Source organism: Scyliorhinus canicula, chromosome 11 (genome assembly GCF_902713615.1).
Source record: "Scyliorhinus canicula chromosome 11, sScyCan1.1, whole genome shotgun sequence".
Lineage (NCBI taxonomy): Eukaryota > Metazoa > Chordata > Chondrichthyes > Carcharhiniformes > Scyliorhinidae > Scyliorhinus > Scyliorhinus canicula.
Genome location: NC_052156.1, coordinates 89869244 through 89883356, shown reverse-complemented (window position 1 = coordinate 89883356; position 14113 = coordinate 89869244). Strand labels below are relative to the sequence as shown.

The 14113-nt window shown below is 48.6% G+C and overlaps 1 protein-coding gene across 1 annotated transcript in view; it reads left to right on the top strand.

The window, feature by feature from the left end:
- Positions 1-14113, top strand: part of mst1 (macrophage stimulating 1) — a 170023-nt gene that overhangs the window by 145236 nt on the left and 10674 nt on the right. Inside the window, exons 14-16 of the mRNA XM_038810834.1 lie at positions 5212-5289; positions 8835-8981; positions 12481-12587. Coding sequence (XP_038666762.1) covers positions 5212-5289; positions 8835-8981; positions 12481-12587 — 332 coding nt within the window. The remainder of the gene's footprint in view (positions 1-5211; positions 5290-8834; positions 8982-12480; positions 12588-14113) is intronic.

The window sequence follows — 14113 nt, the reverse complement described above, 5'->3', positions numbered from 1 at the left end:
TGAATCAAGGAGGAACTTCTTCACTCAGAGAGTGGTTAAAGTATGGAATTCCCTAACGAAAGGAGTAGTAGACGCTACTTCATTGAATATATTTAAAGATAGGGTAGATTTTTTTTGAAAAATAAAGGAATTACGGGATATGGGGAGAATGCGGGAAAGTGGTTCTGAGACCACGAATAGATCAGCCATGATCTTATAGAATGGCGGAGCAGGCTCGAAGGGCCGGACGGTCTTCTTCTGCTCCTAGTTCTTATTTTCTTATCAAGGAGGCAATGGCCAAGACGTCAGCTTCTCTCGCCCCCTGGACTCCAGGGTCCTCAGACACTCCGAAAATCGCCACCCCGGGACTCGGTGCCACACTTGTTTTTAACACTGTGGACATGACATCTGCAAACCCCTGCCAGTATTCCCTAAGCTGCAAACATGCCCAAAACATGTGGACATGGTCCTCCTTGCACACCTGTCTTTTATCTCAAAAAACTTGCTCATCCAGGTCACCGTCACGCGTGCCCGGTGAACGACCTTAAATTGTATCAGGCTGAGCCTGGCGCATGATGTGGACGTGTTGACCCTGCTTAATGCATCTGCCCAGAGACCTGCCGCTATCTCTCTTCCCAATTGTGCTTTAGCTCCTCTGTTTGCGCCTCCTCTGACTCCATAAGTTCTTAATAGATATCTGAGACCTTCGCCTCTCCCACCCATACTCTAGAAATCCCCTATCTTATCTCCCACGTGGCAGTAGGAGCGGGATGATTGGACCCTGCTTTCGCAAGAAGTCCCGAATCTGCAGATACCGAAACTCATTCCCTCCCGTCAACTCAAACTTCTCCTCTAACTCCCTCAAACCGGGGAAGCTGCCATCTATAAACAATCTCCCATCCTCCCGATCCCTGCTCTTTGTCATCCCCGAAACCCTCCATCTAGTCTTCCTGGGGCAAACTGATAGTTGCTACAGATTGGAGCCCAAGCTGATGCTGCCTCCGCTCTCACATGTTTCCTCCACTGCCCCCAAACTCTCAGGGCCGCACGACCACTGGGCTTGTGGAGCACCGGCCCGGGAGAATGGCAGAGGTGCTGTGATCAATGCCTCTAGACACGTGTCCTTACAAAATGCTGCCTCTACTCGCTCCCGCACCGACCCTTCTCCTATTGCCCACTTCCTAATCATGGCTATATTTGCCGCCCAGTAATAGTTGCTAAAGTTCGGCAGCGCCAGCCCATCCTACCACGGGGTACACTCCAGCATCAACTTCTTCACTCGCAGGGTTTTACCGGCCCAAACAAAACCAAAGATCATGTTAATTACCCGCTTGAAAAAGGCCTGTGGGATAAAGATAGGGAGGCACTGAAAAACAAACAGGAATCTCGGGAGGACCGTCATTTTCACTGTCTGTACCCTCCTCACCAGTGATAACGGGAGCATATCCCACCTTTGGAAGTCCTCTTTCATTTGATCCACTAACCGGGTCAAGTTTAGTTCATGTAACAGCCCCCAGTCTCGTGCCACCTGGATCCCTAAATAACGGAAACTACCTCCCACCACCCTGAACGGCAGCTCTCCCAGTATCCTCTCCTGCCCCCTTGCCTGGATCGTAAACATCTCCCCATGTTCAATTTGTACCCCGAGAAATGACCAAATTCCCTTAAAATCCTCATGATCTCTCCGATCCCCTCTAATGGTCGGAAACATACAGGAACAGGTCGGCAGCGGAGAGCGAGACCCTGTGTTTCACCTCACCCCGGACCAGCCCCTGGAAGCTCTTAACGCCATAGCCAGTGGCTCAGTGGCCAGAGCGAACAGCAACGGAGAGAGGGGGCTTCCCTGCCTAGTCCCCCGGTGCAGTTTAAAATAGCCCTACACCAACCGGTTCCTTTGAACATTCACCTCTGGTGCCTGGCACAGCAGCCTGACCCAGTCGATGAAACTCTGTCCAAACCCGAACTGCGCCAACACCTCCCACAGATAGTCCCATTCCACCCAGTCGAAGGCCTTCCCTGCGCCCATTGCGACCACTCCCTGCACCTCCTTTCCCTCTGGGAGCACCATGATTACTTTCAAGAGCCTTCTAACGTTGGCCGTTAGCTGCCTACCCTTAAGGAACCCCGTGTGGTCTTCCCCTATCACCCCGGGACACAGTCTTCTATCCTTGAGGACAAGATTTTAGCTAACAGTTTGGCATTAACATTGAACAGGCAGATCAGCCTGTAAGACCCGCGTAGCTCTGGGTCCTTCTCCTGCTTTAGGATCAGTGAGGTCGAGGCCTGTGACATTGTCAGGGGAAGAACACTGCGCTCCCTTGCCTCGTTAAACACCCTCACCAACAGTGGGCCCAGCATCTCAGAGAACTTTTTATAAAATTCCACTGGGTAACCATCTGATCCCGAGGGCCTTGCCTGACTGCATGGCCTCCAGTCCACCTGCTATTTCTTCAATCCTTGTCGGGGCTCCCAGCCCTTCTACCAACTCTTCATCCACCTTCGGGAACTCCTGCCCTCCCAGAAATTGCCTCATTCCTTCCACTCCAGCTGGGGTTCAGACTTGTATAACCTGCTGTAGAACTCCTTAAACTCCCCGTTAACCCCTGCTGGGTCCAAGATTGTGTTTCCTCCTCTGTCCTTCACTATCCCTAGCTGCCTCCCTTTTCCTGAGCTGGTGTGCCAGCATTCTACTAGTCTTCGATCCATATGCATATATTGCCCCCCTCGCCTTTCTCAACTGCTCCACCGCCTTCCCCATAGATAACAATCCAAAATGCACATGTAGCCTCCGTCGTTCCTTCAGTAATCCTACCTCTGGGGCCTCTGCATACCTCCTGTCTACCTGAAGTATTTCCCAGACCAACCTATCCGCCTCCGCCCTCTCTTCCTTCTCCCTATGGGCCTGAATCAAAATCAGCTCCCCTGTGACCACTGCCTTCAGTACGTCCCAAACCATTGCTGCTGGGACCTCTCCCGTATCGTTAATCTCCAGGTGGTTCTGGATGGATTCCCTCACCCGCCCGTACACCCCCTCATCCGCTAACAGTCCCACATCCAATCTCCATTGTGGGCGCTGACCACCCTCCTTGCTCACCCATAAATCCACCCAATGTGGGGCATGGTCCGACACAGCAATCGCCGAATAACCGATGTCAACCACCCCCGCCAGTAAAGCCCTGTTCAAAATAAAAAAGTCGATCTGGGAGTATACTTTATGTACATGTGATAAGAAGGAGAACTCCATCGCTCTTGGCCGTCCAAACCTCCATGGGTCTGCCCCACCCATCTGCTCCATGAACCCCTTTAGTTCTTTCGCCATTGCCGGCACCCTGCTTCTCCTTGAACTCAATCGGTCCAGCCTTGGGTCAATGACCATACTGAAGTCCCCCCCATGATCAGCTTGTGTGAATCCAGATCCGGGATCTTTCCTAACATCCGTTGTACAAACTCCACATCATCCCAGTTCGGTGTGTAGACATTCACAAGCACCACTGGCAACCCTTCCAGCTTCCCATGATATACCTACCCCCACATCTGCAACTATTCTCCCCGCCTCAAATGACACTCGCTTATTAATCAGGATCGCGACCTTAGAATCCAGCCCCGAGAGAAATACCTGCCCGACCCATCCCTTCCTCAGTCTGGTCTGATCAAATACCCTCAGGTGTGTCTCCTGTAGCATTACGTCTGCCTTCAATCCCCTCAAATGTGCGACCCATTCAGCCCTCTGACCATGTTCTACTTGATCAGCCTGGTCGGGAGGCTTCTCATCCCCACCCCTGCCGATCAACCATCCTCCTTCTTCGGCCAGCCTCCAGCTCATGCCTCGCGCTCCCTCCGGCGAGCCCTCTGCAGACCCGCCATGCTTTCCTTTGCTGCAGAATCTACACTTGCCTGCTCGATTTGGTTCTTCCTTGCCTTACATCCACTTCTGTACCTTCTCCAGATACTGGATAGAATTCCTCCTCACAGTCTCATCCACCACCAACCCCTCAGCCAAATGCCGAGAAAAGTCGGGGGGGGGGGGGGAGGAGGAAAGGTCCGAAAAGTCCGTCATGAGCGGGAGCCACCAAATGTGCAACCTACTCTGTCATGGCCGCCACCGGAAGTACCGTGGTTAACTCATAACTGTCCTCTGGAATGATTGAGTAAGATGGTCAATTCACGGGCAATTAGGGATGGGCAACAAATGCTGGCTAGCCAGCCACACCCACAGCCCATGAAAGAATAAAGAAAAAGCCTCCATTTTTTTGCCGTGTGCTATCGTCTATTTTATCATTTAACTTCTCCGGCCTTCCACCCATCACAGACCTTCCTATTAGCTTCCCCCACCTTTCCCTGCCTCCCCACTTGCATGAGACCAGTTTATTGCCAATACATTCCTCTTCAGATGAAAGCTCATGGCTCTGGGATATGGGCCGGAATTTTCTGACTGTTGGGGTTCTCTGTTCCCATTGGCAGCGCAGTTCCCACGTGGAAAACCCATTGACAAGCAGCGGGAAGAGAAAATCCTGCTGTCAGCGAATGGTACACCGCAGGGAAACACCATAAGACGATAAGATGTAGACTCAGAATTAGGTCAGTTGGCTCACTGGGCTAAATCACTGGCTTTGAAAGCAGACCAAGGCAAGCCAGCAGCACGGTTCGATTCCCATAACAGCCTCCCCGAACAGGCGCCGGAATGTGGCGACTAGGGGCTTTTCACAGTAACTTCATTGAAGCCTACTCGTGACAATAAGCGATTTTCATTTTTCTCCTGTCTTCTCCCCAAAACCCCTGATCCACTGAACACGCGGCTGGGGGATCCGAAGAATCCAGCCCTATTATCGTTGTTTCTTTGTCCACAGGCATTGCCAGATCTGCTGAGTATTTCCATCACTTTTTGTTTTGCTGAACAACTTCCAGCTTCTGCACCATTTTATTTAAATATTCCATGTGACTGATTGTCAAGAATCATCCAATCAAGCAACAAAGAATGGCAGGTCACATTCCAATTGGTGGAGGAAGGGTGGGGACTCTGTGAGGATTGGTTGTGTTAAGCAGCCAATGGTGGGAGTGTGGGGATGGGGCAGTTCAAAGTGGACAGTCCCATGATAAAACCCCCAGGAATCTGTCTAATCAGAATTGTTAACGTGTCTGGGAATCATTGTGGAATATTTCGTCACCATTCTCTCTCGCCGATTCTGTTAATTTTTCTTGCACATGTTTGAATCTTATTTTCTTTCTTTCCAGGGAAGGGACACATTTTTGTGGCGGGTCCCTTGTGAGCAGGAATTGGATCATCAGCACAAAGCAGTGCTTTTCTTCCTGGTAATGGTTTGACTGTTTCTTGCATTGGATAGGATTGGATTTTGTTTATTGTCACGTGCACCGAGGTACAGTGAAAAGTATTTTTCTGTGAGCAGCTCAACAGATCATTCAGTCCATGAAAAGAAACGGAAATAAAAGAAAGTTGCGTTCTCATTGTGCCGAATCATTGACTATGTTCTCAGACTGCCCCGTGGTGTTTGGTGTAGGGTGTGTGATACCACACACGCTGTAAACATGGGCACTCAAAGCTCAGGTGGTAAATGCCCCATGTTGCACGAAACTGAGGCAAACAGAAAATCCCTGGTTTGATCCCTCCTCTCACTTGGGGTTACGGATATTTTAGTTGACCAAAGTACGAATGTTGGAGGAGGGAAGAAAAGTGAGAAACAGATCTTGTTGTTGCACAGTTCCGCCATCCTAACCAGGCACAGGTCAGAAACTCACCCCCCTTTCACCTCCTGACAGGTGTAAAATTCAGTGGGAGGTCTCTCACTATGCCATGATACCCTCCTGAGGGTACCTGCAGAGGGCTTTTCTTGGTTGGGGGTGAAAGGCAACAGCCACCTATCAACCAGGAACTAGTGAGGTAGATGGGGATGTGGAGAAGAAGGAGCTGAATTTGGCAAGGGATACAGTCCTGCTTCCCTCTGCCACTGACCCCACTGTATTTTGGAGGTGGGCACCTCAATTGCATAAGGGGGTAGGGGTGGGGTGGTGCTGGGAAGCAGGACAGAGCGGCGTTCAGGCTCAAATCCCATACCCTTCAACCCAGTGCTCCGGGTTGGGGGGGGGGGGGGGGGGGCGCGGGTGTTCAGGGTCATAGAGTTTTACAACACAGAAAGAGGATCTCCTGCCCATCGTGCCTGCATCGGCCATCAAACACCTATCTTTACGAATCCAATTTCTCAGCACTTGGTCCGTAGCCTTGTATCATAGATTATCATAGAATTTACAGTGCAGAAGGAGGCCATTCGGCCCATCGAGTCTGCACCGGCTCTAAGTGCTAAGGCATTTGGTGTAGAAAGTTCCTTAGTGCCCAACTCCACCTCTCCGTCACTATACCCTAAGTGGATAGAGGTTCTGCTCCTTTAAATAATGAGCTCCTGATCCAACCAGGAATGCTGCCATTTCTCCCAGGTTTCACTGTCCTGCTTAGGGAGGCCAGTGAGACTCTTGAAGGCTTTTGGTCCTGGAATAAAAATAATATTTGTAAAGGAAGAGAAAATCCAGGCAGAATATCGGCCTATTTGTTGCCTTCAAAAGTTAAGTTCTGTCTTAGTCATAGAATAAGAGAAGTCTTGTTATGGGCCAGGGTTTAGAAATTCCAAAGTATATTATAGAGTTCACCTAACATATAACTTGTTTGTTGAATTTGGCTAGGATGAGCACAAGAGCCTTCACTTCAGGTGTGATTCATCAGTCTTCCCAGACACTTTAATCAAAACAAGCTTTATTCTAAGAACTTAGTTAACATTTATATATGAACAAACAGCAATAATTTTTATCAATTACAAACATAAAGAGACCCCACAGCTACAATAATCTATGTATAACACTGAATGAATTCCCCCTTAACTGTTCCAATTCAGAAACAAAATCCCATAAACCCTTTTCAAGGACGTGGCCCAGCACTCTCGCTTGAATAAGACTGGCTTTCCCTGAGGTTCTGAACCGGTCTCACCAACAGGTTTAAACCCTTCCGGAAAGCAAACCATATCTTCAAATCTTTTAAGTTACCACGCAGGTAGCTATAATCAATGTTTATGTTTTACTGGAACAGATATTTAAAATGAAAACTAGAGAGAGACAGGCCAAAACACTTCTTTCTCCTGTCTGAGTCCACAGCAGCCAAATGTGAATGCAAAACCAAAAATGCTCACAGAGCCACAGCCCAGCTCCACCCACACAATGACATCACTGAAGCCATGTGATAAGATTAAAACCTTTCTTAAAGGGACACTCACATGACAGTCTATCGTGAAGAAGAAGGCCATTTAGCCCATCATGGCTGCACTGCCTCTTTGAAAGAGCCATTCAATTATTCCCATTCCACTGCTTTCTCCCTCTAACCAAACAATATTCTCCCTTCCAAGTCATTCATGGAATCATAGAATGTTTACAACATGGAAAGAGGCCATTCCGGACACTATGTCTGTGCTGGCCCTCTGCAAGAACAATTCAGCTAGTCCCAGTCCCCTGCCCTCTTCCCAAGGCCCTTCAGTTTTTTTTTCTTTTCCAGTTCTTATATCTAATTGTCCTTTCGAAATTAAATTTGCTTCCACAACCCTTTCAGGCTGACTCCCGATCACAACAACTCACTGTGTTAAAACAATCTCATTTCTCCCAGGATTATTTTGCCAATTATCTTAACTTTGTGCCCTCTGATTACAGACCCTCCTGACAGTAGATCTAGTTTTGTCTCCTTTGCTCTGAGTTTGTTTTAACTTTACTTAACACCTTCAATGGTATCCCTGCTTTTGTCTATAGTCCTTCACAATACCTAACATCACGTAATGATTACAGGACCAGAACATGTCACTCTTGTAACCTGGGGAATGGTTCTTGAATCCAGTTGTTGTTGATGTTCGCCTATCTTCACGGCCATACTGTTTTTTCACCTTTGGGGAATAGTGGGGGGGAAGGCATGCAAGAATTCCAGAGCTGACTGGCAGCCCATTGAACCATGTTGAACTATCCTTCTCTGGCCAGCAAATCCTAATGTTGGGCTGGAACTCAGAGCTTCTGGTCCAGCAGTAGGGGCCACTGCGCCACAAGGCCCCCTTTTGAAGCCACGACAGATTGATGAGTGAAAATCTCCGCTCAATAATCAATTCCAGAGTGAAATGGCGTTGGGGAATTTCAGCCACACTTTCTGGTTTGGAGCTGATTGAAAGGCTGTCCCCCTCAGACCGGCCTCTTGGGTGTGCTGCAGTGAGAGTGACAAGTGTCATAAGGGCTGCTGGAAAGAGACGCACCATTGGGTCAGGTCTGATGATCTGATGTGATAATGTAGTGAGACATGAGTAGGGGTCCCCTCCCCCCCGCCCTTGCGGTGCGCTTTGCTGTAGCGGAGGTGGCGTGCCATTGGCCAGTGTGGGAGGGGGTGGGGGGGGGGGCTGTTCCAGTCGTGCTGCTGTCAATGGGATTTCCCATTGTTCCCACCCTCTGCCGCTGAGAAAGTCTTGATGCTGGCTGGTGCTGCGTCAAAGCTCCAAAAAAGCTTTGCTATGTTCCCTTCCCCTCACCGTGCTGAACACAGAGTTCAAACATCTCAAGGTGTCTGCTCTCTGATTCTTTCAAGAGTGCAAATAAATCATTTTTCTGCTTTTGGAGATTCCACACTGGCCAACAAGAGAAAGCGAGTTAATAAGGACACAATCTACGCAAGAACACAGAGCCGTGTTATAGAAACACTTTTAGATGAGCAGGGAAGAAGGAGAATATTTCCCTTTGACAAACCAAAGTGGACAACCCCTAGATAACACACCCTAATATCAATCATGAAACTGGAAACCAATATCTCAATTTGTGTTGTTTTCTTTTAGTTATACGGAGCACCGGGGCTATGAGGCCTGGATGGGAACCGTGTTGAAAAATCCCATGCCCAACGATCCAGAGAAGCAAGCAATCCCCATCCAAAACGTTGTGTGTGGACCAAAAGGATCCAACCTGATAATGTTGGAGTTAGAGAGGTACCTCAGCCGATAAAATAGCAGTTCCTGTTGGCAGTTCTCTACCCATCTTTTTGAGTGTAGATTTTTTTTTAAATTTAGTTATTCTTGCGATGTGGGTGTTGCTGACGAAGATTAACTGACATTTATTGCCCAGCCTTAGAATGTGGTGGTGAATCGCCCTCATAAATCACCATAGGGTATCTGGTAAAGTTATAGCGACTTGATACAACTGAGTGGTTTGTTCGGTCATATAGGAGGTGAGTAAAGAGACAACTAGGAATGTTATACTGGAATCACGTGTAGGTCTGAGGGAAGCGGGCTTTCTTCCCTAAAGGACATTCGAGAACCAATTGGGTTTTAATAACAACCTGACTGTTCCATGGTTATTTTTATTCATTCCGATTCTCTTCCCACACCTTGTGGTGGGCAGCATGGTAGCACAGTGGTTAGCATTGTTGCCTCACGACGCCAGAATCCAAGGTTCAATTCCCAGCTTGGGTCACTGTCTGTGTGGAGTCTACACGTTCTCCCCGTGTCTGTGTGTGTTTCCTCCGGGTGCTCCGGTTTCCTCCCACATGTCCCGAAAGACGTGCTGTTAGGTGAATTGGACATTCTGAATTCTCCCTCTGTGCATCTGAACAGGCGCCAGAGTAACTTCAATTGTAATGTTAATGTAAGCCTATTTGTGACAATAAGAAAGATTATTATGAAGGCAGACCTTCGTCAGTTTCCATAGCCAATAATTTCCAGAACAGGTCACTAGTCTGTCACCAGGGGCTTATAGCTTGAGGGGCACAGCTCCTCATCAAGTGTGTCTGACCAGGTGTTTCTCCCACTCTTACTGTCAGCCATTGGCGTGTTTTGAAGGATTTTGCAGGTTGACACACTCAATCTGTTTGACCACATTATTTTTATTTATTCATTTTTAATAATGAAGGGGCAATTTAGAGTGGCCAATCCATTTACCCGGCAGTCCTTTGGGTTGTGGGGGCGAAACCCACGCAAACACGGGGAGAATGTGGTAACTCCACACGGACAATGACCCAGAGCCAGGATCGAACCTGGGACCTCGGTGCCGTGAGGCAGCAGTGCTAACCACTGCGTCGCTGTGCTGCCTGTTTGACCACATTATGAACGCACCTTCCTTGGCCATCAAGTCCTGGCATAGGACTTGAACCCCGAAGCAGGGACGCTACTGCGCCACAAGTCTCTTACTTTTACTGATACCAGCAGCTCTTTATTCCAGATTTATTAAGCTGAATTTAAATTCTCAGAACTGTCATGAAATTTGAACTCAACTACTCGACCAGTAGCGGCCATACCCCATCATGATATTTGATTTGTAATTTTGCTTTGAGCCAATCCGCAGAAAACAAAGATGTAAATGACAGAAATGTGATTGAAAAGAAGGGATGAGGAAATGCTTGAGGGAACGCTCAGAGTAGGTGACTTCCAACATTAACAGCTGATGTCCAGTGATGGGCTCCATGGTGAATCAGAACTTTCTAAGGCCAAGGTTATTATGTGAAGTCGCACAACCAGGGTCATTAATTTATTGATTTGACAGTGCGAAGGGTCTCCTTGCTCTAGGAAGCTGCAGAGAGGGGACTTTGGGAACACCGGGTACATGCCCTAGTAATCTGGGATCAGTGAGAGAAAGATAGGTTGTGTTATGTGGGTGCATGGGGAAGAGAGTCTTGGAGCTTTGGAAAGGCAAGCTTATGAGAACTAACATGGTGGTGGGGTTCTGGGAATGGGAGTCCTGAGGTCTAGGAGGAACCAGGGTGTGAATAGGATCCAAGCTGGTTGGTGCAGCCGAAACCAAGACACAGAGCTTTCCTTTACTAAAAGAGTCATTCAGTCTCTCAGCTCTCCTTTCACACAACCCAGTGTCCCAGCTATCCCCTATTTATATGTGCTCAAGGACAATTAATATCCACCACTTGTCATTGAAAAAGGTCAGCAATTATAGTGGGGGAGCAGGCTCCAAAGTCCTTTGTTCCTTTGACATGACATTAACAAACTTTAGCAATACAATTGACAAGACAGTATCAAAGGGAAGGAGGGTGATACTGTACTAGTGTGTGATGGGTAGAGTCCGGCAACATTGAGGTGGGGGATGGACAATATAAGACTAGGTCTGAACAATTTCTGGCTCTATTAGTACCATCGGGTAACTCCTCTCACTTATCGGGTCAGTTCCAACCCCCCCCCCCCCCCCCCCCCACCCAACGAAGAAATGTAATCATTTCAGCTCCCCCTACCCTCACCAGGAGAAAGCCTCCCCTCCCATCACCCATCAGATAGTGCCCCACAAGTGATCACCTGGAAGCCCCTGTTGCCCTCACCCATTCTGGCCCATTGACATCCTCATCAATGCTGTCCATGCCATTTTTTAGGCAGTCACAGGTATCCCGACATCAGTCAACACTCAATACCTCAGGAGTGTGATTGTTTAATGAAACTCTTCCTGTAAAAATAATTCCATCAAGAAATGCTCAGAAGATCATCACTTACACAATTTTAAACTTTTGGAGAAAGATGTTTTAAGCCCTGGAAATGTTTTTCTGTCGTTGAGAATATATATTTATTTAAATTGAGTTTAGAGCAAAAATAAAGAATACTGGGATTGATAGGACACATAGTCAAGCTCAAGGAACCCAATAACTGAAATAGATAATTTGAAGAAAAATTAAATCGTTCTCAAAATTACCGTTGAATAAATCAACCCACTCTCAATGTTGAGGATGTCCCCAGAGAGAGCAGGGTACCTCGGTGATAATGTTAGAGGGTAGCCAGGGTTGTCTGTTCTGGGGATCGAAGGTTGCAGGTCGTGACTGTCAGTACGAGGGACAGAGTGTGGCAGGGGCGGGTGACACTGGGAGAGAATTGATGGGACTTGATTCAAGGACAAGGAGGACATTGGAAGGTGGTATCAAAAGTGGCAGGTGCGGCTTCTTGGGATCCTGGAGAACTGGCGAGGGAGTCTGGTAGTTTCAAAAATGAAGTCGCTGGAAGCGTTGAAAGTACTAAGAGAGGATTGAGGAATTGCAAGGTGAAGGTGTGGGATCTGGAAGAACAATGAACTAGATTTCAGAATCTGCATGTTAGAAAAGGACTTGAATTTATATATGGCCCTCTGTAATCTCAGGCTGCTTGCCATCATTTTACAACTAATATGGACTTTTTGAAGTGTTATGATGTGGGAAAGTCGGCAGCCAATTAATGCACAGCAAGTCCCTACAAAGAGCAATGAAATAATGACCAGATAATGTGTGACAATGATGTTGGCTGAGGCTAAATATTGGCCACGGACCCGGGAAAACTCTCCTGCTCTTCCTCGAATCGTCCCATAGGATCATTTACATTCAGCTGAGGAGGCAGCTGAATGGATGACACCTCCAGCAGTGCAGCACTGCAGTATCAGCCTGGATTATGTGCTCAAGTCTTCCTAGTCAACACTAGATGCTCTTTTACACCGATCTCTGATACTCTGTGATTTTCTTTACCCTTACAGGCCTGCCACATTGAATGCTCGGGTTGCTTTGATCTGTTTACCCCCTCAGGGGTACATAGTTCCTGAAGCCACAACCTGTGAGATAGCAGGTTGGGGAGAGACACAAGGTGAGAACAGCTTCCAACACTCTGGTAAGAGTTCAAACTGCTCTTGTGCCGGACATGGGCCTATCATGGTGATTTGAACCCGTTCAAACTAGCAACGCAGGCGAATGAAAAGGAGTTATTTTGCTCCATTGCTGGTGATGGTGCTCACAAACTGAAAACCTACCCAATCATTTCAGAAGCAGAATCCAGAGATGGGTTCAGTTGGATTATTTACTAATAGCACAATGCTGCACCCTTAACACATGGGTAAACATTCTGTTGGTGCAGTGAATAGGCTAGCTGTGTACAGCATTTCCAATGTGTGGATCTGTAGTATTGGCTGGCACAATGAGTGTGAGGTGAATACTGGGGCTGCCTGGTGTGGATTTATGAGATGAGACTTTGTAATACATACCAGGAAGGTTTGATGATCCAGATCGTTATTGTCACAGAACCTGTTGGACCAAGTCACTATACTGATTCTTTGGGGCGCAATCCACTGGCATCTTGAACGGCGTGCGGCCGGTGAATGCCGGAAGAGCCCTCTCACAGGCTTCCCGACAGTCTTCACGCATGTGGGATTCACCCAGGTCCCACGAGGCATCGGAGTTGGAATCCCATCCACGAGGGGGAGGACCAAACAGCGTGCACCGAAGCCGGTTTTAAATCGGCTGCGGCAAACTTACCCAGCATCCACCCGCCTCCCTCTATTCTCTGCCTCAGCGGTGCGGTGGTGGGGCCCACCGCAGGGGTGAGCCGCCATGGGAGGTTGGGGGTGGATACATTGGGGGGGGGGGCAACTGGGGGGGAAATCGCTCACGGCATTACCATGCCAACCCTTGGATCCCAACCCCATTTCGGGATCCAAGGGTTGTCATGGTAGTGCCGTGAGCGATTTCCCCCCCCCCCCCCCAGTTGTCGCCCCCCCCCCCCCCCCCCCCCAATGTCTGCTCCACGGATCACCCATAACCCCCACTGACTTCTGAGGTCTCTGGCTGCCCGGTTGAAGGCAATCGCTCATAGGGAATTGGCAATCGTGGTTAAGTGAGCACTTGACACATGCCAAGGTGGGTTACCGTGGGTAGGCGGGCAGGCGGGCCATGTGGCATGTGGGAGTCACTGCCTCACATTCCAAACGAACCTTGATGCCTGGACACTGTGTGGGAGTCAACACCACACATGCAGCAGCCAACATCCGAACACCCAGCGGATGGGACACAGTTCCCGGGCCATGAATTATGGCTGGAGGGTGGGTGGGTGCATGGGGAGAGGGGGTTGCCTGGAGAAACAGGCAAAGGGTCCGAGGTTTAGCCCGCATTGCCAAAAAAAGTGACAGAGGCATCATAATGTTTGTGCAAAGAGTTGTTTAATGTACTGTGCAATATCCCATTTTCAATAGTGCCATCCTCTCCCCACCCCCTACCTAACCCATTCCCCCTTTGTCAGTGCCCTCTGATGCTCAACATGCTTGGCCCTCCTAGCTCTACCACTACATCTCAGTGTTTCCCCAGGATGCACATCTGAGGTGGAGGTAGCCAACTGGTTAC